At 44.4% G+C, this 27,634-nt stretch overlaps 2 protein-coding genes across 2 annotated transcripts in view; one reads left to right on the top strand and one right to left on the bottom strand.

The window, feature by feature from the left end:
• Window positions 1-228: 228 nt before the first annotated feature.
• Window positions 229-5,319, bottom strand: LOC105451572 (microtubule-associated proteins 1A/1B light chain 3A-like). The gene is made up of 4 exons (XM_011692109.1): window positions 5,141-5,319; window positions 3,600-3,762; window positions 3,316-3,504; window positions 229-2,664 (listed from the first exon to the last, which is right to left on the bottom strand). The coding sequence occupies exons 1-3, from the start codon at window positions 5,184-5,186 to the stop codon at window positions 3,339-3,341; spliced, it is 375 nt and encodes a 124-aa protein (XP_011690411.1). The 5' UTR covers window positions 5,187-5,319; the 3' UTR covers window positions 229-2,664; window positions 3,316-3,338.
• Window positions 5,320-11,339: 6,020 nt separating this feature from the next.
• Window positions 11,340-27,634, top strand: part of LOC105451580 (dual specificity tyrosine-phosphorylation-regulated kinase mbk-2) — a 39,254-nt gene continuing 22,959 nt past the window's right edge. Inside the window, exon 1 of the mRNA XM_011692128.1 lies at window positions 11,340-12,563. Within this exon, the coding sequence (XP_011690430.1) occupies window positions 11,340-12,563 (1,224 nt within the window). The remainder of the gene's footprint in view (window positions 12,564-27,634) is intronic.

Raw genomic sequence — 27,634 nt, 5'->3', positions numbered from 1 at the left:
AGCTTTCTTTATATCACACACACGGAATTAAATTTAAAATCATATGTACGTATATAAAATTAAAATTTGTTTTTATAAAAACTTAGCAGTTTTCGATTATATTTTATCATAATGCGTAACGCATGTACATATCACACAAAAGAATTAGCTTACAAGGAAAGTTTACAAGGATTTTCAGAAACAATCATCCAAAAGTTTCCCTTTCTGGGAGATAACAAAGGCATGAAATATGAAAAAAATTGGTTTATTGCAAACACGTCGCACAATGTGGGGTACATACAATTTTCCGCATATTCATCACGTTAAGCTTTCCACTTCACTAAACGTGACGTGACTACTGCTAGTATCACTACCGGTCCTTAATTTAATCGTAGGTACGTTCGTTTTAATTGCACCTCTCTCTTACACCACGTTCCTTGTCTCTTTTTCTCTCTCCAAAACTCGGATATATACCTTATTTCGTATTTTTTTTTTTTTTTTAAGCGTGGAAAGCGTAAAAGAAGGTGCAACTAGAGCGGACTCTGTTAGGATATTCTTCCGAATTCTCTATCTCTTCTCTATCTAGCAAATATTCCGTCCTCTGTTGTACCGATGATTGTATGTTGCACGATACATTCATACATGCACACATACGTAAAGTTGAATACGAATGAACTTATCAAATAAAACAAATCAACTCGCGTAAAAGCGCGCTGCTGCGATAATGTATATCGTATCGATACAATGCATTACAAAAATTGGGACTATTACTAGAAATATGTTCTTACGCTTAAAATTGCATCTGATTATACAATTAGGTATTTATATTTGTAAGTTGAAAGTATTATCAATAGATATTTACATAAAAAATGTGGGCTATTACATTAAGTAGATATATATATATATATATATATATATATAGAGCGAATGTGGATTGGCGTCCGATATAAAGTAGAATTAAAAAAAAAAGGTCAGAGAGACTACATATCAATGTACAAACGCGCAACTGTGTTCTCACGTTTTATCCGATATATTTAAAAAGTTTCAGAAATTTCCGCACTCTTCTGATTTTCTTGCTCATCCCTTAACAATAAACTTTTGCATTTTCTTTGCTTTTTGGGTGACATTGCACACATGTTTTTGAGATGGCTTATTGCACGCGAGTTCGCCTACCTAGAGAGAAGACATTTCACGTCGGAGTTTATTCTTAAAATGTGGCCCTGAAGAGTTCGCTGATTAAAGTAGTACTTAACTATAACTTTGTGTATCGTTGAACTTGACGGAGATCTTGTGTAAAAACTTAATGTAATTTTTTACGAGAGAATTTAACGCATATATATATGTATATCACCGTACATTATACATTGCGGATTGTTATGTACATGAACACTTTTATCAATGTCTTAGCATTATGTGGTAAAAGTAATACTTAACAATGATTTTATATTATAAATAGCAAGATATTTTCGTATAAATACGAAATTATACGAAAATATCTTATTATCGCAACATAAAACAGTTTCGGGAGTACTACACAATTTAATATTATATACAGGGAAAGTTACTTTTCTTAAAATAACTCGTTATCGTCACTCGTTATCGAATCAAAAACAGTAACTAATTACCGTTACTAGTTACTGTTATTAATTGTTAACAGTAACTCATTACCGTTATTTAAAAAGTAACTACTCATTTCTTTTCCGTTTACTTTTTTCAATATGGAAAGATTCAGTCTAAATAATTTACTTTTGCATTTTTCTGTTTAAATATTAATAAAAGTAAAACAATAAATAAAGTAGTAATTACAGTAATGATCCCAGATCTATAAAAAAAAAAGAATCGTTACGAATCTGTTAAAAGTAAAAGCAAAAGAAAGTAACGGTGACGACACTACAATTTACCTCCCTGTATGTAGCACATAAAAGTGTGATGTACTAATCGGAAATATCAAACAGAATCTCATCAAAACGGAAATTCTGCTAATCTGGCAAACACAAATTCCTTTTGATTTCAATCATATTCCTGTAACGGTAACAAACTCTATGTCTCTAAAATCTACGTGATAGTAACGATACAGAAATTTTTTAATATGAATTGCAAACTAAGAGAGACTGGCCTACTATACGCAAATTACATTATTTGTACAAATCAAATTAAACAAATACCACGTCTGAAACTTATTAAAATAACGAATTTTTTTCTTAATAATCGTAAGCGAAGGTATGTGGACTTGAAAAAGAAAGAGAGACAAGAGTCTCCCGTAATATCTTAGCCTAGCGATAAAATAACATCCATATAACATGTTCAATGGGTGTATTACCTTATCATTTTTATATAGCCTATCACCGCTAAAATTAGTAGCAAGATTCGTCATTACTAGTAGTAAACTAAGTGGATGCTACACTAACTTACATATCAAAAATTGTAATTTGTCCGTATGTCAAAAAGGGATAGAAAGCACCGTAATGATTTTATACACACAGCTCCCGAATAAAAAAAAACAAAAATTGTATGATTGTTGTGTATTAATTGTTCCAGCAGGTACGGTAAGTTGATCACAAAGATTCTGCACATTTTAATTAAAGGCAGACAAGAGTCGCTAGCAGATCTATAGAATCCTCACGAAATTCCACATAAACATCTATCAAAGTATTGTTAAGTGCCGAGGAGGTATTTCGTTCTTACCTGTAAAAATTTTGCATCAGTCGGCTTAGAAAGTTAGAAGTGCCGTATCCCAGCTAGACAAAGTCTAAAATCGACGCAAAAGACGTCTTTTTGGTCATCTTTCAGGTATCTTTTACACAGCTCTCGCAGAAGTGTCTAAAAGACTTCTTAAGCGATGTCTACAATGAGACTTAAGATTTAAGAAAACTGACCAATCACAATCGATTATTTATCTCACATAAGAAAAATAATCGATAGTGATTAGTCAATTTTCTTGAATCTTAAGTCTCATTGTAGACGCTTTAATCCTAAAACGCAATAGATGTAGTAAACTTTAAGCCATAAGAAATTGACCAATCATAATCGATTATTCTCTTCATATTCGACTGCGATTAATCCACTTCTTACGACTTAAGGCTCACTAAACCTATTGTGTTTCGAAACTTAAAGACGTCTTAAACGGCATCTACAATGAGATTTAAGACTTAAGATTTAAGAAAATTGACTAATTACAATCAATTATTCTTCTCATGTGAAATAAATAATCTATTATGATTGGTCAATTTTCTTAAATGTTAAATCCTAAGTCTTATTGTAGACGCCGTCTTAAGCGTCAATTTTAGACTTTGTGCTGTCTGGGATTATACATATAACGGGTCGTCTTGTACTCACTTGGTTTAAAGTTAATGTTCCAGTTAATGATTGCCAAATACATCCTGACTAGCGAACACGACGTATAGAAAACCGTCCGGATCCTTCTCGTTTTGATAGAGCTCGGCCATGGTCAAGGCGCCGCTTACCATACTTTTCTGATTCACCAGCAGGAAAATAGCTTGCGTCGGATGCAGATGTAGCCGGCGTCTGTATTTGCAGCACAAGGGGTGTACATTAATCCGCTTGTATTTCACAAATTCGTGTGAGAGAGGCGGTTGCCACACCGACGAAGATGTGTGTACCTGATTATTTTGCAAAATTCCGCCACAGTTAGAAAATCCGGCACCAGATATTTACTCTTGTCCAAAAGCGGCAGCTGATTTTCCAATTTGTAACGTTCCACAATGACGGGAATTTTATTCGGATGGAGCTTCCTGATCTCCTCCGCACTAACAGATCGCTGTTCTGTGGATTGGCAGAAGGAAAAGATCATTAGCGTATTTAATATCTTATCGGTACAATCTCGCATTTTGTAATCCACTTGACCGGAATAATGAGCTACACACTTGTGATCCGCGACTTGAAACCAAAATGCGCATCCACGTCATTTATTTTGATTTTTTATTTTTTTTTTTTTATGTAAACAGCAAACTTCTTGAACTTGGTGCGTTTAATTGTATACAGTTACTTCTTAATATTGTGGAAAATTAAATGGCGAAATCAAGTTTTGGCCGAGTAAAATTAAAAAGAAGCATAATCAATATCGTTCTTCATAACATACAACAACGAGCTGTGATAAAAAATAATTCAATCGGACGCCTTTATATTTCCCTATTGATTTCGAGAGAGAAGCTTTCGATTTAAGAAATTCCTCGCCGGTTTCTCATCATCGATTACTCGACACCGAGAGAAAAATTTCGTTTATACAATATAATCCCGAATCCTCGGAACTCATTCTTCTCTCGAAATATAACGTTTATGCTGCAACGGGAAATCGTAAAAGCAGCCGAGAATAATATCCGCGATAAGAAAATATGGGAGTAAAACCAAGGAACGCGCGAAGTTCCCTTGGCTCTCTCATCGATTGCACTTAATTGCGCAACAAGGAAAAAAATTCTACTTCTACGAGAACATCATGCACGATCCGCCGGGCTTTAACACACGCCTTTCGCCGTGAAACCTCGTATTCGCGACGCAAAAAAAAAAAAACATCTCGGTCCTGGATCTCGAACGGCGAGAAAATCGCACCCAAATGTAGTATTCGAACGAATTCGGCGAAATTAACCGAACGCGATTGACACAGCACTCCCTCACCCTTCGGTGCCATCCCGGATCGCGACGCCTCGCAGTACTTAGTGGACGCAAAAGGTGCCCGCGCGCTTTCGTCGCCCTTTGTTTTCGACCCGCGCTTTGTTTCACGCGCGATCCTCGTCGTCCCCGTCGGATCGGCGCACTTGTCATTGTTTGTTGTTCGAACGCGACGTTGTAAAAACGAACGCCCCTGACGAGACGACTCGATCGTTGGACCGCAGATCGACAAAATCGACGTCGGTGGACGGAAGATTGTGGGAAAGAGTAAAACGCGTGCAGAGGCCCGTCATTTCGGGAATCGTTCGAAGGGCGTTCGGAGTGCATAGGTCGCGAGGTTTCGCGAGGCGAAGACGAGGTTTCTCGAAGATTCCGCACGTACCACGGCAGGATCCAAGGACACACGGTGTCCCCCTTATTCGCCCCCTTTGTTTTTCCCTCGGCCACCCTGTCCCTACACTCGGAGGGGAAGGGGGAGGGGGAGGGGGATATCATCACGGCGACGAGATTGACGACGTACTACAGCTATACTCACCGAACGTGCGTTTTTCCTTGTACGATCTCCTGGGCGTCAAATTCATGTTCGTCGTGACTCGGGAACGTGCTATCACCTACTGCGACGTACGCGACGCGCTATCAGCTGTGGACTCGGTCTCTCTCGGGTCAAAATATAACCCAGGCTAGCATGCACAACGACGCCGTACCCGACCAGGTCAGGTTGGGCTAGTCGGACGTGACGTAATAGACGCAACGTGTTCAGTCGCGTACGCGTCTCGCGGCGGCGGCGGGGCAACGGTAAGGGCGACATCCGATTCGAACTTCGGTCAACGTAATCGTCGGCGTATTCCGCGTAGTCTGCTGAGTAATGTCCGCAGGTGTATCTCGTTAACGCGGACAGAATTATTAATTTTTCTCACCGTGCCTGACGCGCGCGGTAAAAAATAGCAGATCAGGGACGGGAATTAAGTATACATGAGCGACAATTTTACATCGTGCGGAGCAATATCGAATCCAATCGCCGCGATTAAATTAATCGAAGCTGAAGTTGTTCCGATTAAAACGGTCAAATATAATAAAACGATGAAATGATTCTCATTATAAATGCATGATGAAAATCTGATCGGAACGCGTTTCAAATATTATTTAAACTGTTAGTCTTTTCAAGTCTTATATATATTTTTGAAAAGTTTTCTCCCCTTTTATATGTAATAGTTTACAAAATTATTTTGAATTCTACTCGATATTTTACTTAAACACAATATTTTTATTTTTAACAGATTTAAATATTTCGACACTTAAAAATATTCCAGATGTTTTTTTTCAAGAGTTTCAAGGCTTTTTTTCAATGTCATAATTGGAAATTTTGCCGCGAGTAGTTCTATTGATTGCCAATTTAATTAATTTAAGTAACAATTCAAGTAATATATTAGTATGTTAACATTAATAAAATTATTATATTAATTGTTATTGTTTAATCAACTAACAATAAGAGAAAACGTTAGCATGGGTCAAAGCGGATCTCAATAGAATTTTTTATATCTGAATCTTAAATTTTCAGTTCAAGCGAACTGCACGTCGAATAATCGTCGATCTTTTATTGTTTAACATTTTATTGTTTATGAAGACTGAATTAGAGATAACGACTTATGCAGTTCGAAATTTTTTTTCAAACAATTCTGTCAATTGATCGCCGATCGAAGTTCGATCGAACTCGTCGAAGAAAGGAACTCGAAGGCGCCTCAAGCTGGTTGCGGCTAGGCACGAGTATGCCGAAACAATCACCTGATCGGTTGCGCAGATTTCCAGATGCGTACATGCACCATATAAGAATCATATGGCCAGCATTTCCGTCAATGTATACGTACACTCGTCCCTTCCTTCTCCCTTCACCGAATACGAATCTACATCTCTATCTCGGTCCTAAATGCATGAAAGAATATGCGATGAAGAGAGCCGAAGCAATAGCCTCTTCGGCCTTCGAATTGGATCGCGACGTTCATTTTTAACGAAATCACATATTCGATTGAGTTGAACGTTTCGAATGACGATTCGAATGCGAATTAAAATGTACATTTCAAGAAATATATTATATTGACACTTTTACTCGAAAAATTTCTAGCGAACTTTTTTCGTTAAAAAAAAACACGTTTTAAATTTTACATTACGTTTGAAGCGAATATATGTATACTTGAAATGTGCGATGTAATATTTAACGTCCACGATCTATAAATTTGCATCGAATTGGTATTCCAGAATCTAATACGTTTCCACATATAACTATCTACGCCGTGTATTTTAACGTGTATTTTAATACATATTTCATATCTGCGGTACGTTATCTTGGCCGTTCAATCATTTACCGTACATTACGGCGACGGCGGATGAAATTATAAATAGGATATTCTAAATCGGGCCAGGAATCTCAGAGAGATGGGCTTGGAATATAAATGCTCGAGTCGCGCAAGGACTCTTGAAGAATCCTGATGCGAGAGCTCGCATACAGTCTTCTTTTATTCGTGCAAAAAACAAGTATGTAGAAACACATCGTGAGGAGCCTTATAGCGTTTTCGATTTGTTGACTCGATCCGACTCCGAGTCGGATGCGGTCTATTCTTTTTAGCTATAAAAGAATAGTTAAAGCGTGCAAGAAACGCTAAAAAGAATAGACTATTTTGACTCGGAGTCGGATCGAGTCAACAAATCGAAAACGCTATTAGAGAATTAACGCACTGTACGACTTCAATATACTTGCGTACATTACTTTGCGAAGTTTTATCGAACGTACAATACAAACATATACATACACGTTATACATTCGCGTTGCAATTTTTCCATTCGATAATAAATATTATCGTGGGCTGTGTGTGGACTATTAAAATCGGTGACGCAGAGAGCGGACCAGCGGACGACGCGACGCGGAGTCGAGTCGAGTCGAGTAGCCGCTCCGGCAAGTGCCGCACCCTCGCGGACGGCTGGCGCTTCCTGACCTCGGCGACAAGCGGGCAAACTCCGCTCCGCCGTGCGTTGTCTCGTGTGGCGAAGTCAACGGGACGCCGTCATGGGGCACGAAGCAGCGCGCAACGTAGGGACAACCGCTCGCCTCGCCGTCGACGAGATGCTACCGTGACACGTCGCGTCGGCGAGCCGGTCGACGACGGTGTCGTCCGTAATCCCGTCGTCGTCGTCGTCGTCGTCGAGTTTTCCCCGTTTTTTCGGGAGTCCGCCCCGCGCGAGCCGTCGCGTCGCCTCGGCTGTACCTACAACCGTCGAGTCAGGAACGGTCGGGAATCCGAGTTGCATCCGAGCGGCGTGTCGCGCCGACGGCCGCTCGCAGAGGTCGTCTATCTATGTGAAGCAACACGCTCCGCGGCGTGTCGAGGGGAGCGTGGTGGAGACTGGAGGTGAGCCGAGGAGGAGCGGAGTACGTTGCGGGACGGACGGTGTGTAGCGCGTACCGCGCGCGCGAGAGAAAGAGAGAGAGAGAGAGAGAGGCAGGCAGGGAAGGGAGAGAAAAAGAGGAGAGGCGTTTTTCTGACCGGCACGCGCGTACTCGAGCTGCAGAGAGACTCAGGGATCTCGAGCGCCGGAGTTGAGGACAGACAGAATCCGCTTCGGCGGATCGAGAGCGCGTGTCGATCTGCGCCGCGAGGGCTCCGGCCGTCGAGAACAGGAGTTAAAAGAGTGATAGACAGAGGGAAAGAAGGGAAGAGAGAGAGAAAGTGAGCCTTTTGTGAGAGGGAAGGGGGGGACGTCTCCCCCCGCGCTCGCGCGCTCGCGCGCGCGCGAACACCTGTGCGTCGTGCTGCGGCGGTGCGGTGCGCGCGGCGGACAGTCGCGTCCCGACATCGCTGCCCGTCGCGTATACTTGTATGCACCCGCGCCGTAAACCGGAGGAGCGCCATGGAGGAGTCGTCGCCGGAAGCAGCGACGGCGACGTACGACGCGTCGCGCTGCCGCGCGTCACCACGGCCGTAGAGATCCGTCCCCGCTGCAGCAGCGGCGGCGGCGGCGGCGGCGGCGGCGTGCGATCTCCCCCTCCCGCGTTTCCCCACCCCGGTTGTTCCGTCGTCGTCGGGGCATTAACACGGGGGACCGTCGCGCGTCTCGACCGGGCGTGAGTGTGCGTGGTGCGTGCGTGTGCCTGTGCCGGATATCAACCCCGCTGCGTGGTGATCGTGGTGGTGATCGTGGTGGTGGTGTGACGGTCGCGTCGGCGGCTGTCGCGGGTGGTCATCGTCGGCGAAGATCTCTCTCCGCGCGGGGACCGACGTCGCGCTCGAGGGGGTTAGAAAAAGACATAGACATGGTGGCGGCGGCGGCGTGAGAGGCGCGACGGACGGAAAGGGCGACGGATCGAGCGAGACGGACGGTCGGCTTGACGGGGAGGGGGGAGGGGAGGTGAGGAAGGGAGGCCGCGCGCGGTGTGACGAGAGAGCGAGAGGAAGCGGCAGCGACGATCGGCCAGCCAGGCCAGTCAGTGCGCCAGAAGCGACGAATTCGACCGGCGCTCCCTTTGTCCGTGCGCTTCGGGAGATCGAGAGAGAGAGAGAGAGAGAGATCGCGTGTACGTGTGAGAGAGAAATTCGCGGCGGATCGCGGACAGGATCGTCCCGACTAATCGAGCGACCGGATTGATGCCGACGGGTCGGCAACAACGACGACGACGACGACGACGACGACGTACGTACCACGCAACAACCGTCGACGAGGCGCGGCCTCCACGTCCTTCGCAATCCGCACACGCGACCTCCCGGTTCGATTTTTATGCCGCGGGTGCCGTCAACGTGCCAGCCAGTCTCCGGTACGGTGAGACCGACGGTCAGGTCGCTCGTCCCGGTCGCGCTGTCGTGTCGCGACGTCCTCTAATCGACGTGCAACGTGCACGGTGTTATGTCGCAGCCGACGACGGCGGCGACCCGCGTGACTCGTCGGCGGAGTCGGTGACGAAAGAGCACGCGTGTCTTCCGACGGGGAGAGATAAGCGGAGAACTGAGCGAAAGATGTGAGTAATACGTGGAGGAGAGGGTCTCTCTGACGTAGACGACGACGACGACGGAAGGTAGACTCATCGGAGAGCGCGATTCGCTCGGGTCACATTCGGAAGTCCGTTACGATAAGAAAAAAGAGTCAACAAACAAGAAGAAGGGAGGAGGGCGGGATTGTGTTTCTCTCCACTGGACTATAATATCGCCCGGCTTTCGTGCGCGAGGAAGTGTGTTCGAGGGTGGCGATAGATCGCGGCGTGTCTGTGTTTACTACGTGGGCTAGTCGTGGCGCGCAGGGGGTTATCCTCCTGAAGGATACGGATATCGCACGGATAACGTGTTTGTCGAAACACGAGCGTCGAGAAAAAGAGAGAGAGAGAGTGTGAGGGTTGAAGAAAGGAGAAAGAGAGTAGGGGCGGTTCTTTGTATGGCCATCGGGAGGCGGGAATCGCGCGTCTCGCCGCGAGGTGGAATCGATCGGCGGCGACGAAGGGGAGAATCGACGGCGGATCGGGCCGGCGAGTAGTCCGCAGGACCGGGTGGCGTGAAGGGGCCAACCGGCCGGGGGTATTCTCCGGACGGCGACGTGCGAAAGAATGGAACAACGGCAGCGGCATCAACAACAACAACAACAACAACAACAACAACAGCGGCAGTGGCGACGACGACGCGGCGACAGCGACCGCGGCCTCGACGGCGGAGTCGTCAAACTCGCGGCAGCGGCGGCGGCTGCGGCGGCCCGGTGCCAATAACCTCCGCGCGTTATAGCACGGCCAACTCGCGAGTCGCGAGTACACTCGGGAAGACTTGGTTTTAAGCCCCGCTACCACGCGCGGCGATGATGCGCTGCTCGCCCTCGTCGCGCGCGACAGATCGTAAAATTAGAAGAAGACGTTCGGGGCGAGCGTCGTGCTGCTGCGTGCGGCGACCTCGCGATCGCCTTCTGCGGCGGCCGGTTTGCGACGGTGGTGCTCGACGACGGCCGGGAGTCTCACCGGAGACTTCTCGACGACGGGTGTGACGAAGTGCGCGCGTGACGGGAACGTGCGGTTCCTCAGTGCCTCCGCTCTGTGTGTTGCGCGAGTGCCCGGAATTACGCGAGTTTGTGATCAACGAGCCGACCGACCGACCGATCAGCCAGGGAAGAGGAGAGAGAGAAAGAGTGAGAGAGGGGTCGTCTCTCCGAACGTGGTACAACCCCTTTCCGCGTGATTCGTAACTCGTCGCCGAGCGTGCGAGTGCAACAACCCCCTTCTAGTCCGTTGCATTTACGAGGGGCCGCCGATTTTTCCGCGGTCCCCCTGAGAAATTATAATTAGTGGAATTGATCCAGCGCACACGTGTGCGAAGCGCTCGACACAATTGACGCGACGTCATTCCGCTCCTCGAGATCCACGTTCCCGTTTTGGAATTTCGCTCCTCGTTCGCAATTTGCTCGGCGCGAAACCCAAGGGGCAGACCGCGGTGTTCCTTCCCCCGGTCGATCCGCGATTTGATTCGTCTGTCATCGCGCCTCTCCAGTGTCATCCTGGATCCTCGTCTGGAGCGAAACAGCATGTCCCTCGTGACGTCCGGGCTGCCCGTCGACGTGTCCGGCGAAAGCGCGAGGTCGGGAAACGCGGTGGGACGCTGATCCCACGTGCGCCACGTGGATTCGACGCCCGGGAACGACGCTCACGCGTTCCTCGGTGACGAGCCTCGACGGGAGAAAAATACCGCAGACAAAAGGACGGAAACAAATGGGTACCAATGACTAGCTTGGCCCTGTCGGCGGTGGCAAGCAGGATCGAGATGCCCCTCTCCAAAACGAATCCGTTTGCGATCAACCCGCAGCCGTACATCTCGAGCAGCGAGAGCAGCAACCACCTGCCGCCGATCATCAAGGGTGCCGGGCTGACCGGCCTGAAGCAGACCGGCGGCGGCGGCGGCGGCGGTGGAGGCGGCGGCGGCGGCGGCGGCGGAGGTGGCGGTGGAGGTGGCGGCGACGAGACGGTGCCTTACGTAGGTTACCAGAGACTACCGTGGAAAGGCGAGAGCTTCGGCCTGAGTAACTGGCCGGTGAGTCACAATTCCAGCCACAATTCGCATTCGCAACCCAACAGCCAGTCGAGCAGTCCTGTGGTGAGAAACGGCCGTTCTGACGGCAATTCTAACAGCGGTACTGGCCGCGGCGGAGGCGGCGGAGGCGGTGGTGGCGGCGGCGGAAGCGACAACGGAGGCGTCGGTGGAGGTGGCGGTGGCGGCGGAAGCGGCGGCGGCGGCGGCGGCGGCGGCGGTGGTGGAAGCGGTGGCGTCGGCAACAACAGCATCGTCAGCGTGAAACCGAAGACGGCGACCATCACGCCGGAGATGGTGATGAAGCTTTACATGAACAAGCTTACGCCGTACGAGCACCACGAGATCTTCAACTACCAGCAGATCTACTTCATCGGCGCGAACGCGAAGAAACGACCGGGCATCATCGGCCGGCCGAACAACAACGAGTACGACAACGAACAGGGCTCGTACATCCACGTGCCGCACGATCACGTGGCGTATCGGTACGAGGTGCTGCGCGTCATCGGCAAGGGCTCGTTCGGCCAGGTGGTCAAGGCCTACGATCACAAGACCCACGAGCACGTGGCGCTCAAGATGGTGCGGAACGAGAAGCGCTTCCACCGTCAGGCGCACGAGGAGATACGTATACTGCGCAAGCTGCGCGAGCAGGACAAGGACAATAGCATGAACATCATCCACATGTTCGACTCGTTCACCTTCCGCTGCCACATGTGCATCACCTTCGAGCTGCTCAGCATCAACCTGTACGAGCTCATCAAGAAGAACAACTTCAAGGGCTTCAGCCTGCAGCTCGTGCGCAAGTTCTCGCACTCGCTACTGCTCTGCCTGGACGCGCTCTACAAGAATAAGATCATACACTGCGACATGAAGCCGGAGAATGTGTTGCTCAAGCAGCAGGGCCGCAGCGGCATTAAGGTAAGACAGTATCATGCGAAATTGCATATAGAAATAGATACAAGAATCGTAATATTTTTCAAACGTATTTGCCTTATCTTTCCAGTTATATGGAACTTTAATAATTTACTTAAGCTTTCGATAAAAAGTAGGATAAAAGAGTTTGAAAAAATGCTTAACGGGGTCAAAAGCAGGGTGGGTACTACCGGGAAAAATCGGGAAAACTTGAAATTCTCAGGGAATTTCATTTTTGCCCTTGAAAATCATGGATTCTCATGGAATTTCACTGGTACTCGGGGAAATTTTTTGAATTTTTAAAATTTAATTTTATCCCTTTAAAGTAAACGTGGCCCCAAATCGAAGACCTCTGATACTGAAAGTTAATTTATTTTAAAATTGACATATACTATTTATGAAGACTCTTCAATCGAAAAAATCGATAATCCGGAAATAATAAGTCAGAGTTAAGAGTCATTAAGAGTCTAATAACGCAGAACTTGGTGCGTGAAACAATGTAATCTTCACATATGTAGTTACATCTCCACACAAAATCTTTCGTTAAAAAAATTTTGTATGGAGATGTAACTATTGTACATATGAGAAGATTAAATTGTTTCACGCATCTATACGTTATTAGAATTCTTAGTGCCGAATTTATTTTAAAGCTGAGAAATTTCTCCAATCTTATTTGGAATTTTGAATAAAATTCCTGGAAAATCCGGGAATTTTCAGGGAATTCTTTTACAAAATTTGAGTACCCACTCTGAAAAATTAACTCTTTATTAGAAGTAGAAACTACTTTTGATAGTACAAGCAAGTGAATCACTTACATCTTTGCATAGGTTTATTTACACATATCATCTCTCTAGTCATTTTATTTTACAAATAACAATATTACAAACAAAATCGTCGAAAAATGAGAGAGAATATTTTTATACGCGGAAAATGATAAGGAATCAATTTGTGTAAAAAAAAAAGATGCAAAAAATCAACTGTATTATCAAAATCGTTTTTCCGTCATAATTAATTGCTTCACCTGCGTCCTGCGCATTAAACATATTTGCTCCTTTTAATGAGTACCGTATGCCCGCAAAGCTCTCTATATAGACACTTTATATTAAAACAACTTTACAAACAAGACTTATAGCCTGTAAAGGTAAATAAGCGATTGTAGTACGTGTATCGCGCATTCAAGAGGCTTATAAATTATTGTCGTGTGCCTGCAGAAATCGATATTTCGGGATTAAGCCGGCGATAATATATTTCGCTGCCGCGAAATGCGAAGCGCAGGAGCGGAATTCGCGGAAGTGGACAGGTGGTCGCGGGCCAAGCGATGGAGTCGCGATTAAGGAAACTTACTCGTTCAATTCAAGAGACACGTTCTCTCCGAAACCTGAGAAAATCTATTTCGAGTTCAACAGAATCGAATTTAGATTTGTTTCCATCTTGCAAGTCTTCAAGGAAAATAATAAATTGAACGTCACTGAATGAACTGTTGAATCGGCGCGTGCAAATCTCACTTTTTACAACTTTTAGTTTCGAGACGCGAGTTTCTTATCGCGCCGGCACGAAGACGAGCAGCGCGCGCCGGCGATCGAAAGCAGATTTGCAGCTCGTGCAGCAGGCGCCACGAGCGGGGTGCTTCTCGATACATCCTTTGATATTTCCGATAATATTTGCGAAACAAGAGCTCGAGTCTCTCTCTCTCTCTCTCTCTCTCTCTCTCTCTCTCTCTCGAGGGCATCTCGAGAGGAACCACTTATTATTTCTCGTAACGCGATCCTTTATTGACATTCCATGCAGGAAACGCGATTATACGCTTTGCATGCGGAAGGCTTTACTACCTCACGCAGGAACGACAGATACGCCAGGCGTATGTACCAGATATGCACCGATGTCATGATTATACGAGTGACATTCCATGCAGGAAACGCGAACTAGACGAAATTTCGTATCATTTCACGGAAAGGACAATTTTGCTGGGTTCAGATCTGAAAATAATTTTTGTTCAACAATCAAAATAATTTTGTGTGAAAGTCAAAATGATTGCTCGATTGTCAAAACGTTTTATAGTAATAATGCTTATCAGTTTTAATATTCCAACAAAATATTTTGACGATTTAACAAAAAATTATTTTCAGATCTGTATTCAGTAGTATTTTTAGACCTTTTAACAAAATCGTTCTTTCCGTGTTTATTTATAATCCATCATTTTTACCTGCTCGCTACTCTCCGCTCCTTTATAGGTACCTATACGTTCTTATCTCGTCGAAAATATACGTTCGACTGTACAGATAATAATTTTTTTTTATACACTTTTTTCCTCCGCGCTTTCACTCTGTGTGCGCCTTTACTTTCGTGAGACCGGGTTTTCAATTAATGCTAATCGATATTCCGCTTCGCCCACGAAACATTTTCCATGTACACAGCAGCCGCGACCTTTAGCCCCGAACGTTCCCGAACGAACGGGGGATCCGATATCGGTGAAATCGCGCGGAAGGCTGTCGGAGGCTTTCCCCTCCCCTCCTCCCACGCGAATAATACGACACGCTGCGCTTCGAAAAAGAAAAAAAAAAATCGGCCGAGTTCCTCGAGTTCACGGTTAACCGACAAACCGAGAGAGCGCGAACGAGGGGAAACCTGTGTCCCTAGCTGTTGCGCAGGCAACAACCGCGAGACGTAAATTCTCTGTTAACTCGGCGTTGTCAAAGTGAAAATATAATCATTGAATTACAGTTAATTTAAGAGCTTAAGTCGTAATTTTTAGAATACTTTAAATTAAAGTTTGATCCCAAATTATATCACGCGGAAAGAACGATTTTGTTGAAAGGTCTAAAAATTTTGCTAAATACAGATCTGAAAATAATTCTTGTTCTATCATCACAATAATTTATTGGAAAGTTAAAAATTATAAGCATTGCTATAAAACGTTTTGATATTCTATATATAGCAATCATTGTGATTTTCCAACAAAATTATTTTCAGATCTGGATCCAGCAAAATTGTTCTTTCCGTGGCAAGATTGATGTGATACGAAATCGTTTTAAAACATTTTTTTATTATAATGACACACATAGAGCGATTGCGAAAATAACATATGTATTTACAAAATTTGGACTTTGTCATATTCTATATTTTAAGCCAGCCTACGAATTGAAGGTTGAAGATTGCGAATCGTAGATTAGAATTTTTTTTTACCAATCAGATAATTTAATTTTAATTCGTTTCACTTTGATTGATCGAATTCTAATCTTGAGCTTGCGATCTACGATCCCGAATGCCTATAAGTCTGATACGGGCTTTAGTATAATGCCGCGTTAAACGACTTCGGCTCCCAATATTTCGCGCGCACGGCGATACTCGGTTTGTCGGAGCGAAACGAAGTCGGCGGCGGACACAAAGGGGGAAAATTCCTGCAGCACCAGCTACTGCGTCTCAGATGCTGCGATGCACTTAACACTGTATTGTTTACGACGATAGAAACGGGTTGAGGGGGGGGGGGGAGAAATGGTTCGTGGGCGGTGGCGGAAATTCTTCGATGCAATTCTGCGACTCCCAAGCGTCTCGCGGCGGGAGAGAGGGGGGGATTCCGGTAGAAATTCTGGTCCATTACCAGTGGTACCTCTACTTCCATTTACGCTTTTAACGGTAATTGGTAGAATGTATGGTAGAAATGTGTATCTTGCTTCTCCCAAGATATATATCTTCCTGCCGTCGGGTCGCGTCGTTGTGATTTACATTTGCGTATATGAATTAATAGCATCAAATATTTCGCGCGAGGACTATACGAATATTTGACATCGCTAGATATATCTTGTGTAAGGTGCGTACACACGGCGGAAAGAACGATTTTGTTGAAAGGTCCAAAAATTTTTGCTAAAAACAGATCTGAAAGTAATAATTTTTTATTACATCATCAAAATAATTTGTTGGAATGTTAAAACTGATATAAGCGTTGACTATACGTATCGGTTTTAACGCCCACAAAAAAAAAGTATTTGAAGAAAATCGTTTAGTCTCCTTTTTTTAAATCTTAAATTCGTATTTTTATTTTATCTTTCCTAAGATCTTTGTTGCAAGCAGATAGATAAATATTATAGCGTTATTAATGTAATCTTCATGCTCGTGCATGCATTCGCACTAGTTATCTGATTATTTTGAGTATCACTCCCCTATCTAATTCTCGAAATCGCGGATAATACCTGGTATCCAGGATACGTGAGTATTCCGAGTCCTCGCTCGAGTCCCCTCCTCCCCCTCCCCACCCCCACTTCCTCGTCCCGGCAACGAACGTGCAAGAACGCGCGCGTACAAGTGGGAATCGCATTATCTCCGCCAACTGTAGCATTCGCACGCAAGTCCGCAAACTTTCCGAGTAAGGCCTGCCTGCCTGCCGGGTCGTGACCTTGCGAGGCCGCGCGCGGTGGTTTACTTTGACGTCGACCTGCCGGCGCTCTCGCTCCTGCTGCCAGGCCGTAAAGCTGAGAGAGGCTAAGTGCTGGAAATGGGCAAAAATTAGATTTGCTTGCCCCTTCTAAGTGGCCGTAACCGATGGGCGGCAAGTTCCGAATGGCCTCCCGACGGCTTCCCGGGGTTCTCAGGACAACGCGATTCTCTTCCCCGCGTATCGCGATTATTCTCACTGCACTCGACGGAGTGATGACACAGCGCGTTTCCACGCCTCCGTTTTGATCCAGCGAGCACGCGACGACGCGACGAGGGGTTGGAGGGAGGAGGGAACTCGAGAGAAATTGAGATGACATTCGAAAACAGCCTGTAGGTCGATTTCCTCGAAATAGTATACGCGCGTCTTCCCGAATCTCTTCTTTATTTGTTTCACACGCGAAATCGACAGCAGTTCGAGGTCGATAAATCTTGATTCCGAACGAGAGAGAAAGAGAGAGAGAAAGGGAGAGACGTCAGCCTTTGATTATTATTTCACGGAAGGAATGATTTTGTTGAAAGGTCTAAAAATTTTGCTAAATACCAGATCTGAAAATAATTTTTGTTCAATCATCAAAATAATTTGTTGGAAAGTTAAAAATTGTAAGCACTGCTACAAAACGTTTTGATATTCTATATAGCAATCATTGTGACTTTACAACAAAATTATTTTGATTATTGAACAAAAATTATTTTCAGATCTGGATCCAGCAAAATTGTTCTTTCTACTGTGGAATCTACATGAAAGTATTAGAAACTTCGATACAATTTCAGGGCGAGTTTTCGAAGAAACGTCGATCGACTTCTTCCGCCGGACGATTTCCGATTTCGCGATCGAAATCGCCTGCAGGCGTTATCTAATGACGCATTAATGCACGTATCAACGCTTCCAGAGAAAAAATTGCCGAGAGAGGAAGTAGTTGCTAGAAATCTCCATGGGAGAGAGAGAGGGAGAGAGAGAGAGAGAGAGAAAGAGAAAGAGTTTAGGATTGAATGCGGGGCAATGAGTCGTGCGAACGCAATGAATCGGAATCGAATTCGAGCCGAGGCGCAGCGCCAGGTTTCTTTCCTCGAGTTTCACGCTTGCACGATTAACAGCGCTTCGAATTCGCCCCCCCGAGCTCTTTGCCGCCGAGGCTTTCGTCGCCGGGTCCCGAAGGCGCGATATTTAACGCGATTCGATCCCCGAGAGCGCGATGTTACGCGCGGAGAAGCAAGCCAGCGGCACAGCCAATTACTATTCGTCGCAGGATTTCCGGAAGTAATCGCCGCGAGGTCGCGCGACCGATTTATGAATATTCAAGACCGGGTCTCTGGCAGCCTCTTTGCGTAGTCGTTGCTTATTTTCCAATTCGGCTCTCCTAATATTTGATTTCGTGAGAACTCCCGCGGAAGTTCTTTTCTCGTCTCTTTCTCGCGTCGGTCGTTTCATCATTATCCGCGCAATCGATCTTGCGTTAAAAAAGATATCGTTTCGGGGTCACGCACGATATCGCCGATTTTACGGCACACGTTGTTACACCGTTATCGCCCGTGTACCTAATACTTCGCTCTTTTCTATTACGTACGGCAAAGTGGGTCGCAATTTGGTGATAAAATATCATAAAAATGTCCTAGCTCTCTCTCAGTTTTTTTTTTTAATAATGATATATTGCTCCGCGTTCGACGTCCAAACTAATGCGGGCGATACACATGTAATAATTTACATTGTAATTATACGAGCGGCAATAATTTATGTCAAATTAAGCTTATCAATTAATTATATCTTGAATTCGTAACGAATATATCACAATTTACGGATGCGCTCGAATATTAATCATTCATACGGATAAAAGTGTTAATATCGCATATTAATAATACGCTAATATCACTATATTTTTAATTACAAAAACCCAAACGCGGTATTTAAAGGGAGGAAGAGAGAGAGAGAGAGAGAGAGAGAGAGAGAAGAAAATAAATTATTTATGTTCATTAAAATATTATTTATCGCGTAGACATGAGAAAGTGCGCGAATCAACTAACGGTATGTAAATATAGCAAGCACGAGTTTTAATATCACGTATTGCGCTCTCTGTGTTTAAAGCGAGCACAAGTTCGCAGGACGTCGGCGTATCTATTAATTACGAAAACACACGCGGTTATAAATCTGCACGTGTGCACATTATATATGTATATGCACACGTATACACGTGCACGCGAAGCCGCGAATTCCGCTTTGATGAGAATAAATGGATATATCATGCCTGTGAATTACTATTCGCATTGTCGCACATTTCCTATTGCCTGGATCGCGATGAACGTATTTAATATCCTCTCTAGCGAGTATCTTTCTCTCTCTAACTTATTATCGACTTGGATTAATTGAAAATCGAGATGTATGATGCATCAACTTCCGTCCAAATGAATATTGGATCAAATTGGATCAAGATACACGATCGGACTCTAAACTAAACTACTATTTGCTATTTCAGTAAAACTAAAGAAACTTCAAGTTACAATAAATATTGGATCAAGATACACGATCGGTCGCTAAACTATTATATTTGCTATTTCAGTAAAACTAAAGAAACTTCAAGTTACAAAAAATATTGGATCAAGATACACGATCGGTCTCTATAAAGTATAAACTATTATTTACTATTTCATTAAAACTAAAGAAACTTTAAGTTGCAATAAAAAAGATACAGAATTTATTAATATAAAAATGTCAAAGGGATTTAACTTTTTAAAACAGATTCTAGAATATATTGTTTAAAAATAGAATGTCATTTGTAACAATGTACGATTTATGTTATAATAATAACGCGTATATAATAGTCGTATAATAACATGTTTTGTACACGGGACTTTTAGAAATTTAAATTACACCTTGTGTGTGTATGGATGGAAACAGGAAATAAAATGATACCGCATTATTTGTACGTATTTTTCCCTTTTGCTAACGTTTCCGCCACATTACGCGAATAAACCGTGAAATCCGTGACTTTTCGCACACACGCGGGAATATCTCGCGTTAAATGCGAATTTTTGGTTCTGCATCGAATGTGTTAACCCGCGATAACTGTAATTTCCAGTTCGCATTTAACCGGCCGCGGCCGATATTGTAATGTAATGTATGATGTTCGCGGTATGATCGGCACGGAATGAAAAGCACGCTTGAAATTTGATAGGTGTGGAATTCCATATTAGATATATATATGTATATATTTATCGATCGGTGCAGTTTTGGATTTAAATTAAGTGTTACGAGACTGCTCGTGAGATTGGATTTACATACGCCGGGCGGAACAAGTCGCCGCGGAATAAATGCGAATTTGAAGGGAATTGAATTATTCGATGTAATATTTTGGCTCTTTTTTAGCTCCCTCCGTCCCCGTGGAGATACGGGTTTGTTTTTCCAAAATTGAAATAAAATAGAAAAAGATGGTTTTGTACAAACAGGTTAATTGTTTATCGACGTATTTTATTACACCAATTAGGGAACGAAATTGGCAATTATCGGTATACACGTATAGGCTGCTAAATATTGCCCGACGAATTTCGCTCGCGGATGTAAATTAAACGGTAAAAACACATTTACACGCGGGTAGCGTGTTGCCGCCGCGCGAGCGTTTAAAATAACTTCCGTCGGGAGCGATTCTGGTTTACGAAGGTGCTGGTGCGATTCGCGAATATAGTCGACCGGAGAAGAGACAAAACTCTGCCGCGGCAGAAATGTGTATTCCGGAAACTTTAGAAGGAATTCAAACGACGACGTTGAAATTTACATTCATCCCGTCGCGCGCGACCCTACGCGAATTTTCCCCTCTCCCGCATTAATATACCCCACGGAACCAGACAGCTTACAAACAACCGTACAAAAGCGCCGGCAAATTCTTCTCTCGGTAAATCCAAAGAGAGATTCCCGAAGGCAATCGTACTAACTGGAGCGAAGTCCACCGCCGCGTTCGCCTTTCGTTTCCTTTCTTCCCGCGCTTATCTTCATTGCCGCCGCGGTCTCATTTCGCACGCGGTCTTATCGATAATTGTTCGCCATTAAGCGAGATACGCGAAAGCAGAGAGCCGGGCGTGGAAGAGAGACGAAGAGGAGGATGGCAACGTGCTGTTGCTTACACGGAAAGAACAATTTTGCTGAATCCAGATCTGAAAATAATTTTTATTCAAAAATCAAAATAATTTTGTGCGAAAGTCAAAGTGATTGCTAGAATATCAAAACGTTTTACAGCAATGCTTAATTATCAGTTTTAACATTCCAACAAATTATTTGATGATTTAACAAAAAATTATTTTCAGATCTGTTTTTAGCAAAATTTTTAGACCTTTCAACAAAATCGTTCTTTTCGTGTATAGTTGTTATATCGCGGGAGAAAATCCGAGATCGGTCGGCTTTTCGGAAGACGATCGACGTATCCCCGGTTGACATTTTCCGATCGGCCTCGTTCAGACTTCGATAACGGCGACCGACCGGAAAGGAGTTCTCTTCCCTCGTTCTCAACGAAAAGTTCTTCCGACGCCCCGTTGCGCTCCTCTTCTTGTCGATCGATACGGAACACGTATGTACGTACGACGTGTTTACACCCCGTTTTTACACGCGTAATCGCAAATCTGATCTGGGACGTTCGACTGAATACTATATGTATATACTCACTCCCGGATTGACAAAAATAAAATAAATGTTCAACGTATCCCGTCGATTTCTCGCCGTTTCCGCCGCCGCCAGCTTCTCGACCTCGCCGCACGATTTCTCTCGATTTTTCGTCAGCGACGTTCGCATCATCAGGTCGGGATGTTTGATACATCTGTACGCGACGACAGCCAAGTATCGCCGATCTGTCCTTGCCCGCCCGATTTTCGGATGCTAGATTTTCATCTAGCAGCCCAATTTCTGCACGCCTCGCGTTGGACGTCGGCCAAAAATCACTTCGCGTCGGCACATCTGGAAGCTATCGCGAGAAATGTAGCGCATAGATGTCGGATGCCGAATACGCTGAACACGCGCTGCCTCTAATCCGTGCTCTATCTATCTCTGATCGGCAACAAGTGCACAGCCGAATCCGCGATCGTTGCGACAAAGATGCGCGCGCGAGACTTAACAATTTCTCTCTCTCCTTCATAATTACAGTTTTCAACTCGAAAACAGAAAAACTCGCCGCGTGATTTGTCTTCTCTACATTCGCCGCGTGTGTAATATTTTCAAACAGTTATTAAAGGATCAGGCCATTCCTGAGGTTAAATGATACCTTGAGTTTGAGATTTTTTTGTGGGTAAATGGATAACTTTATTTAAAATCTGCTTGGAGGACATTATTGTACATATCTAAGAAACAAAAAAAAATATTTTTTTATTTTTTTTATGTCCAAAATGGCGGCGCACTGGCCTATACTTGCGGAATCCGTTTTTTCCTATGGTGTACAGAATTCCAGGCACACGGTTTGACTCTGAACAAAAAAGAATGTTCATTATCTACGTGATAAAGACTAGAGATAAAGAAGTACGTAGGAATTTTTCAAAATATTGATTTTTCTCCGAATGGCAGCTATTTTACGAAAGACTTGTATTGACAAAAATACGAACTTTTTGTAAAAATAGCTGCCATTTCGAGAAAAATCAATATTTAAAAAAATCCCTACGTACTTCTATATAGTCTTTAATATGTAAATAATGAAAATTTTTTGTGTTTTATTCAAGATCAAACCGTGTGCCTGGAATTTTGTACACCAATTTGAAAAAAACAGAAAAAAGAGATTCCGCAAGTAAGCCAGTGCGCCGCCATTTTATAGATAAAAAAAATTAAAAAAATTTTTTTAAGTTTCTTATACAATATATGTAAACAACAACGTCCTCTGTACAGTTTTTAAAACGACAGTTATCCATTTACCCACAAAAAATCTCAAACTTAGGTATCATTTTGAGGCCTCAGGGGTGGTCTGACCCCTTAAATAAAGGTGTTAATAAGTGCAATTCTGAAATTTTCCCTTATCCGATATCAAGTCGAGCGAGTGGTGCGAATTTATTGCCCGCGCCCCCGTTCTGCATAACTATCGTCAAAAGACTAACGGGGAGAGAAGAGATTCATTGCGCGAGGCTCTCTTGGCGGGCGAGAGAGGAGAGAACGAGTCGCGGCGTCGATTAATAGCCGCGATTTTCGATAAGCGATCGCGCGATGAATTCGAGCGCGGCTCGCGAATGTCCATTACTCGTCGTTAGCGGATCGGTATCGCGCGGTGCGTGAATACATTATGCGTCCGGGCGATATGCAGCTGTGTATCACAAGGGGGCAATGCCACGAGGGGATAGAGAAAGAGAGAGAGAGGACACCGTATAAACTCTCTGCTCCGCAGGATCGCGTGGGCGAATCGAGAATTAGATCGATCGACGCTCGAGGAAATGCGCGAGAAGACCGCGTGGCCCATTTATCTGTCCGCACCGAACAAATGGCGAAGTTTAACGCGAAACCGCGGACGAACTGTTTGCCAATGAAAATCACGCCCGCGCAAAACATCAGGAACTTCCGCCGGTATCTCCGACGTTATTTGCGCCGCGGGGCAAATCTCTCTCTGTGCTGCTCCTCCCGCCCCTCCCCCGTTTCATCTCCTCCCTTCGCTGTCTCTTCCCCTGAATTATATGACGCAAACGTCAATCTGCGAAACGTTGTTCGTTAAGTTAATTATGCGCGGCTGCATGTAATGCGACGGGAATGAAAAATGCACGACACGCGCGGACGCGAATCGCGAAGATGACGCGGTTAATCCGCGTCGGAGAGAAGGTCGGTTTATCGAACCGTTTTATCTCGGTGGCTCACCGTTATCAAAAACGAAATCGTTAAGAGAGCGCCGGGGATCTCTATCGGTTCTCTATCTCTATAGCTATCCCCCCCCCCCTCCATCAGGGATAATTAATTCGTAGGGTATATTAGGTTAGACTGACTCGCGGGCCGGAGGGCTCGCGAATTCGATACCCACATCCTCATTTACACGCGCGGATGTCGTAATATAACGGTATTTTAGTAACGGGCGTACGTGGGCACGCGATCGTATCGACGAGCCCTTATAGAGCTCGCGGCCCTCGACGTCGCGTTTTAATGGATCGAGATCAATTAATTTTCCCAAGCGCAACGATTCAATTCCCCCCGATTTCTCACGTGCCGGAGGAAACTTCGGAGCGTTTCGCGCGTTATTCGTGGGAAACGCGCGCGCCCGCGGATGAAGATGGATCGGGATGTGTAGGTATATCGGCGAAGGGGTATAACTTTACGCGCGCGCGCGCGCGCGGTAAACAATCCGAGAACTATCCGTTGCGATTCCCGTTCGAACGGGGAATTCTTGAGCGGGGATGATAGAGAAATATCTGCCGCTAATCTCGTTAAATGAAACATTTCTTGATTAATGCTTCTCGACGCTGCACTGCATGCACCGTCAGCGGAACGCGGAATTCGAGCGATCAACTTATTATTAGATGCCAGGGCTGATACGTTTGAACACTTCGGAACTTCTCTGATTGATACGCGCGCACACATGTGCGTGCGCGCGCGCGCGCGCCCGCCCGTGTAAGAAAAAATGACGGTTAAATGAATGGAGATTAATGAATGGAAATTTCCTCAATGGGAGTTCTCACTTAAAAGCGAAGTTTCGCCATGCACCAGTTGATTTCCTATCAAGATAGCCATCAGGAGATCCCGCGGAGATCCCGCGCACGTTGATAGCGCGCTCTAATGGATTACTTTCTAAGACATTAATCCCTCGGAAGTCACGGATGTATTTGCGAAGACTCGAAGACAGATATTTCTCGCGATAAATTTCACAGTGAAACGCGATATTACCCGATTCAAGAGATACTCCTACAGATTTTATATTGTATAGATATTTCAACGAGATTACGACGGGGAAGCATGTATGTATATACGCGGAGAATTTTAATTACTTGATAAATATATATATGCTCATCGCATCCTACGGCTATATATATATATGTAGCATGACAAGCGGAAGTTCTCTTAACCAATTTGCAACCGCGTTTGCAGGATATATTAACACGAAATATACGAAGAAACGTAAACACGACGATTGTGGGGCGAAATGCAAATTTACGCGACGTCTCTGATTGCGGTTTCTAGTGAGTCGCGAACAACCTACTTAATCCGATTAAATAAAACGATAATAAACGCGGTGCTGTTCAATAATATCGCCGCGACAATCGCAATAAAATTAAAAGAACTAGAATTGACTGGGAAGCAGAAAAAAAGAAGCTTTAATTAAATGCCTTCGTATATAAATATATATATATATATATATAGGAATGCAATCAGGCGTGCACCCAATAATTCCTTGTACCATCATATTTTCGCGCTGTAATAATTCTGATAATAATAGGAGTGCTGCTGCAGCCGTCTCGACGACGAGATTGCTGAACGGTCTTATTGGCTATCGCACTTCCCGATAAATCAGGAACGCGCTAATTGGGTCACGATAACGCGTCCAGTCGATCTCGGTGTACACGATTTATCTAGCCGAGGCGCGCCCGTCTTTTCGAATAGCGCGGCGCGCGGCTAAAAATAGCAGCGGAGTGCTTCATCCTTCGTTATTGTCTGAAACTGACGCCCACGATATTTATGTGTCGCGGGTACCCCTCCCCCTGCACCAAGGTTGCCCGAGCTCTAAAGAAAGACTTTCTCGGAAGAGATTGCGCAGCCTCGGCGCGTCGACGCGGACTCGTCGAGACACCATAACGCTTTGCTCAACAACAACGACGTCCGTCGTCGTTCTCGAGCGGACCGATGCATCTTCTCGCGTCTCTTCCCGGTGTCTTACGCTTTTTTTTCCCCCCCTCCGACGACGTTCTGAACACGTGTCACGCGACGCGCTCGTCTCCCATACGTGTTATACGTATGCTCCAACGCGATGGAACGATTAAGCATTTCGGGGCGCGAGAGCGGACCAAATTCCGTAATTTGTAAGATCCACTTTAAACACGAAGTTGTGCGTAAAGCGGATCTGATAAATTATGGGATACACGCGCGCGGGAGGGGGATACGGACTCGGGTGTTTAAAGTGGACCGTGCAAAATTGCGGGCTCGATCCACTTTTCGTCTTGTATAATGAGACAGCAAAACGACGTGTTAACGAGAAAGAATTATTTATCTCGAGTCAACATATGTCACATGTCATATGCCAGACGCGTTTCGTTTAAATTTTAATTCGTCAATATTGGTCGCTGCAGGTATTGTGAAAGTACGGTAAAGAGGAACGAGGAAATTCTCGTCGTAAACGGGAAATGAATTGCAATTGTGTTTCTGGCCTGATTTGTTTCAAGGAAAGAACGATTTTGTCGAAAGGTCTAAAAATTTTGTTAAATACAGATCTGAAAATAATTTTTTGTTCAATCAAAATAATTTGTTGGAATTTAAAATTGATAAGCATTACTATAAAACGTTTTAATGTTCTAGCAATCATTTTGACTTTCGCACAAAATTATTTTGATTATTGAAACAAAAATTAATTTCAGATCTGGATTCAGCAAAATTGTTCTTTCCGTGTATTAATGTCATTCGTTCGCAGGTAATAAAAGCAACGAAGTCTTAAAGAGAGAAAGAGGGGGGGGGGGATCTTTCGAGATATCTTCTTGTGAAAAACGTCCACGATCGGGACCGTCTTGGGGACTCACCAACACGCTCCGTCCACGAAATTGTACGTCTTTACTTCACGCTCCAAATATAAACTCGCACATCCCTCCCTCTACGTGGATCTATTTCTGGATTTGTCTTGTCTCTACGACAAATTCTCTCTCTCTCTCTCCCTCCTTTAATATAAACAAGAATGAATTAGTCGTGGTGTTTCTTGGCAGTTTTCCGGCCGGTAGGCTTGAAATTTTTCGTTACAGAAATTTTGGTCGCTCTATTGAAACTTCACGCGAGCTTTGTGGAAAGTAAGCTATAAAGGAAGGGGCCCTGAATATACTCGTAGAAGTGGTGCTTCGAGAGAAGCCAAGAGAATTGATCAGAGAAGAGTATGTTATTTCATTCCGCCTCGAGGAGCGGATTGTAGTGATTGATTTGTGCAATCAAATTTATGTGTAAAATTGATATTAGGAGGGGCCGTATTTCCATGTTTTTCTCGTCGTATTTTTCGCAATAAAATCACGAGAGGAAATTCAATAAAATTTACACAACTAAAATTATGTCAAATGTCAAATTATATATAGCTATATATAGTCAATCCCACAGCTGATAACACAGTTTAAAGTTATTGTGATTAATGCGAAAAATTGCGATTGTATAATACAAATAAAATCTCAGCATTCATATTTTATAAATATATTTTATAAATTTGTACTGAATTCGAAGGAGAAACTGTGTTTTACTCTTCTACCTTCCATTTACACTTTGGAACAAATGCAATCACTAACGCCTTGAAGAACAATGGTATACGACTGCAGGGTACAAAAGGGCCGCCTTTTTGTCGCTTTTAAGTCGTGTAGGGCAATACCGGCGGTTCGCGTTCTTCTCGATATACGCTGTGAACGTAAAACGTCTCGTGTGAGTTCACTTAGCGTTTTAAGGATTCAAAAGAGTGGGCGTGGTAAATGTGGCCGGTTTAAATGTAACCGATGAGGCACGCATTTTGAGAGTACCTCAGAGGCGCAGTTGGAGCTCG

Source organism: Wasmannia auropunctata, unplaced genomic scaffold, assembly GCF_000956235.1.
Source record: "Wasmannia auropunctata unplaced genomic scaffold, wasmannia.A_1.0 LD336050.1, whole genome shotgun sequence".
In the NCBI taxonomy this organism is placed as follows: domain Eukaryota; kingdom Metazoa; phylum Arthropoda; class Insecta; order Hymenoptera; family Formicidae; genus Wasmannia; species Wasmannia auropunctata.
Note: the sequence above shows the minus strand (reverse complement) of the source record. Positions and strands in the feature narration are given on the sequence as shown.

Coding starts and splice junctions, on each gene's coding strand:
- LOC105451572 (XM_011692109.1), bottom strand. CDS start 5,186: ATGAATTTGACGCCCAGGAGATCGTACAAGGAAAAACGCACGTTCG. Junction 3,763..5,140: donor CAAGGAAAAACGCACGTTCG/GTGAGTATAGCT, acceptor GCCAATCCACAG/AACAGCGATCTGTTAGTGCG. Junction 3,505..3,599: donor GAATTTTGCAAAATAATCAG/GTACACACATCT, acceptor CTGCAAATACAG/ACGCCGGCTACATCTGCATC.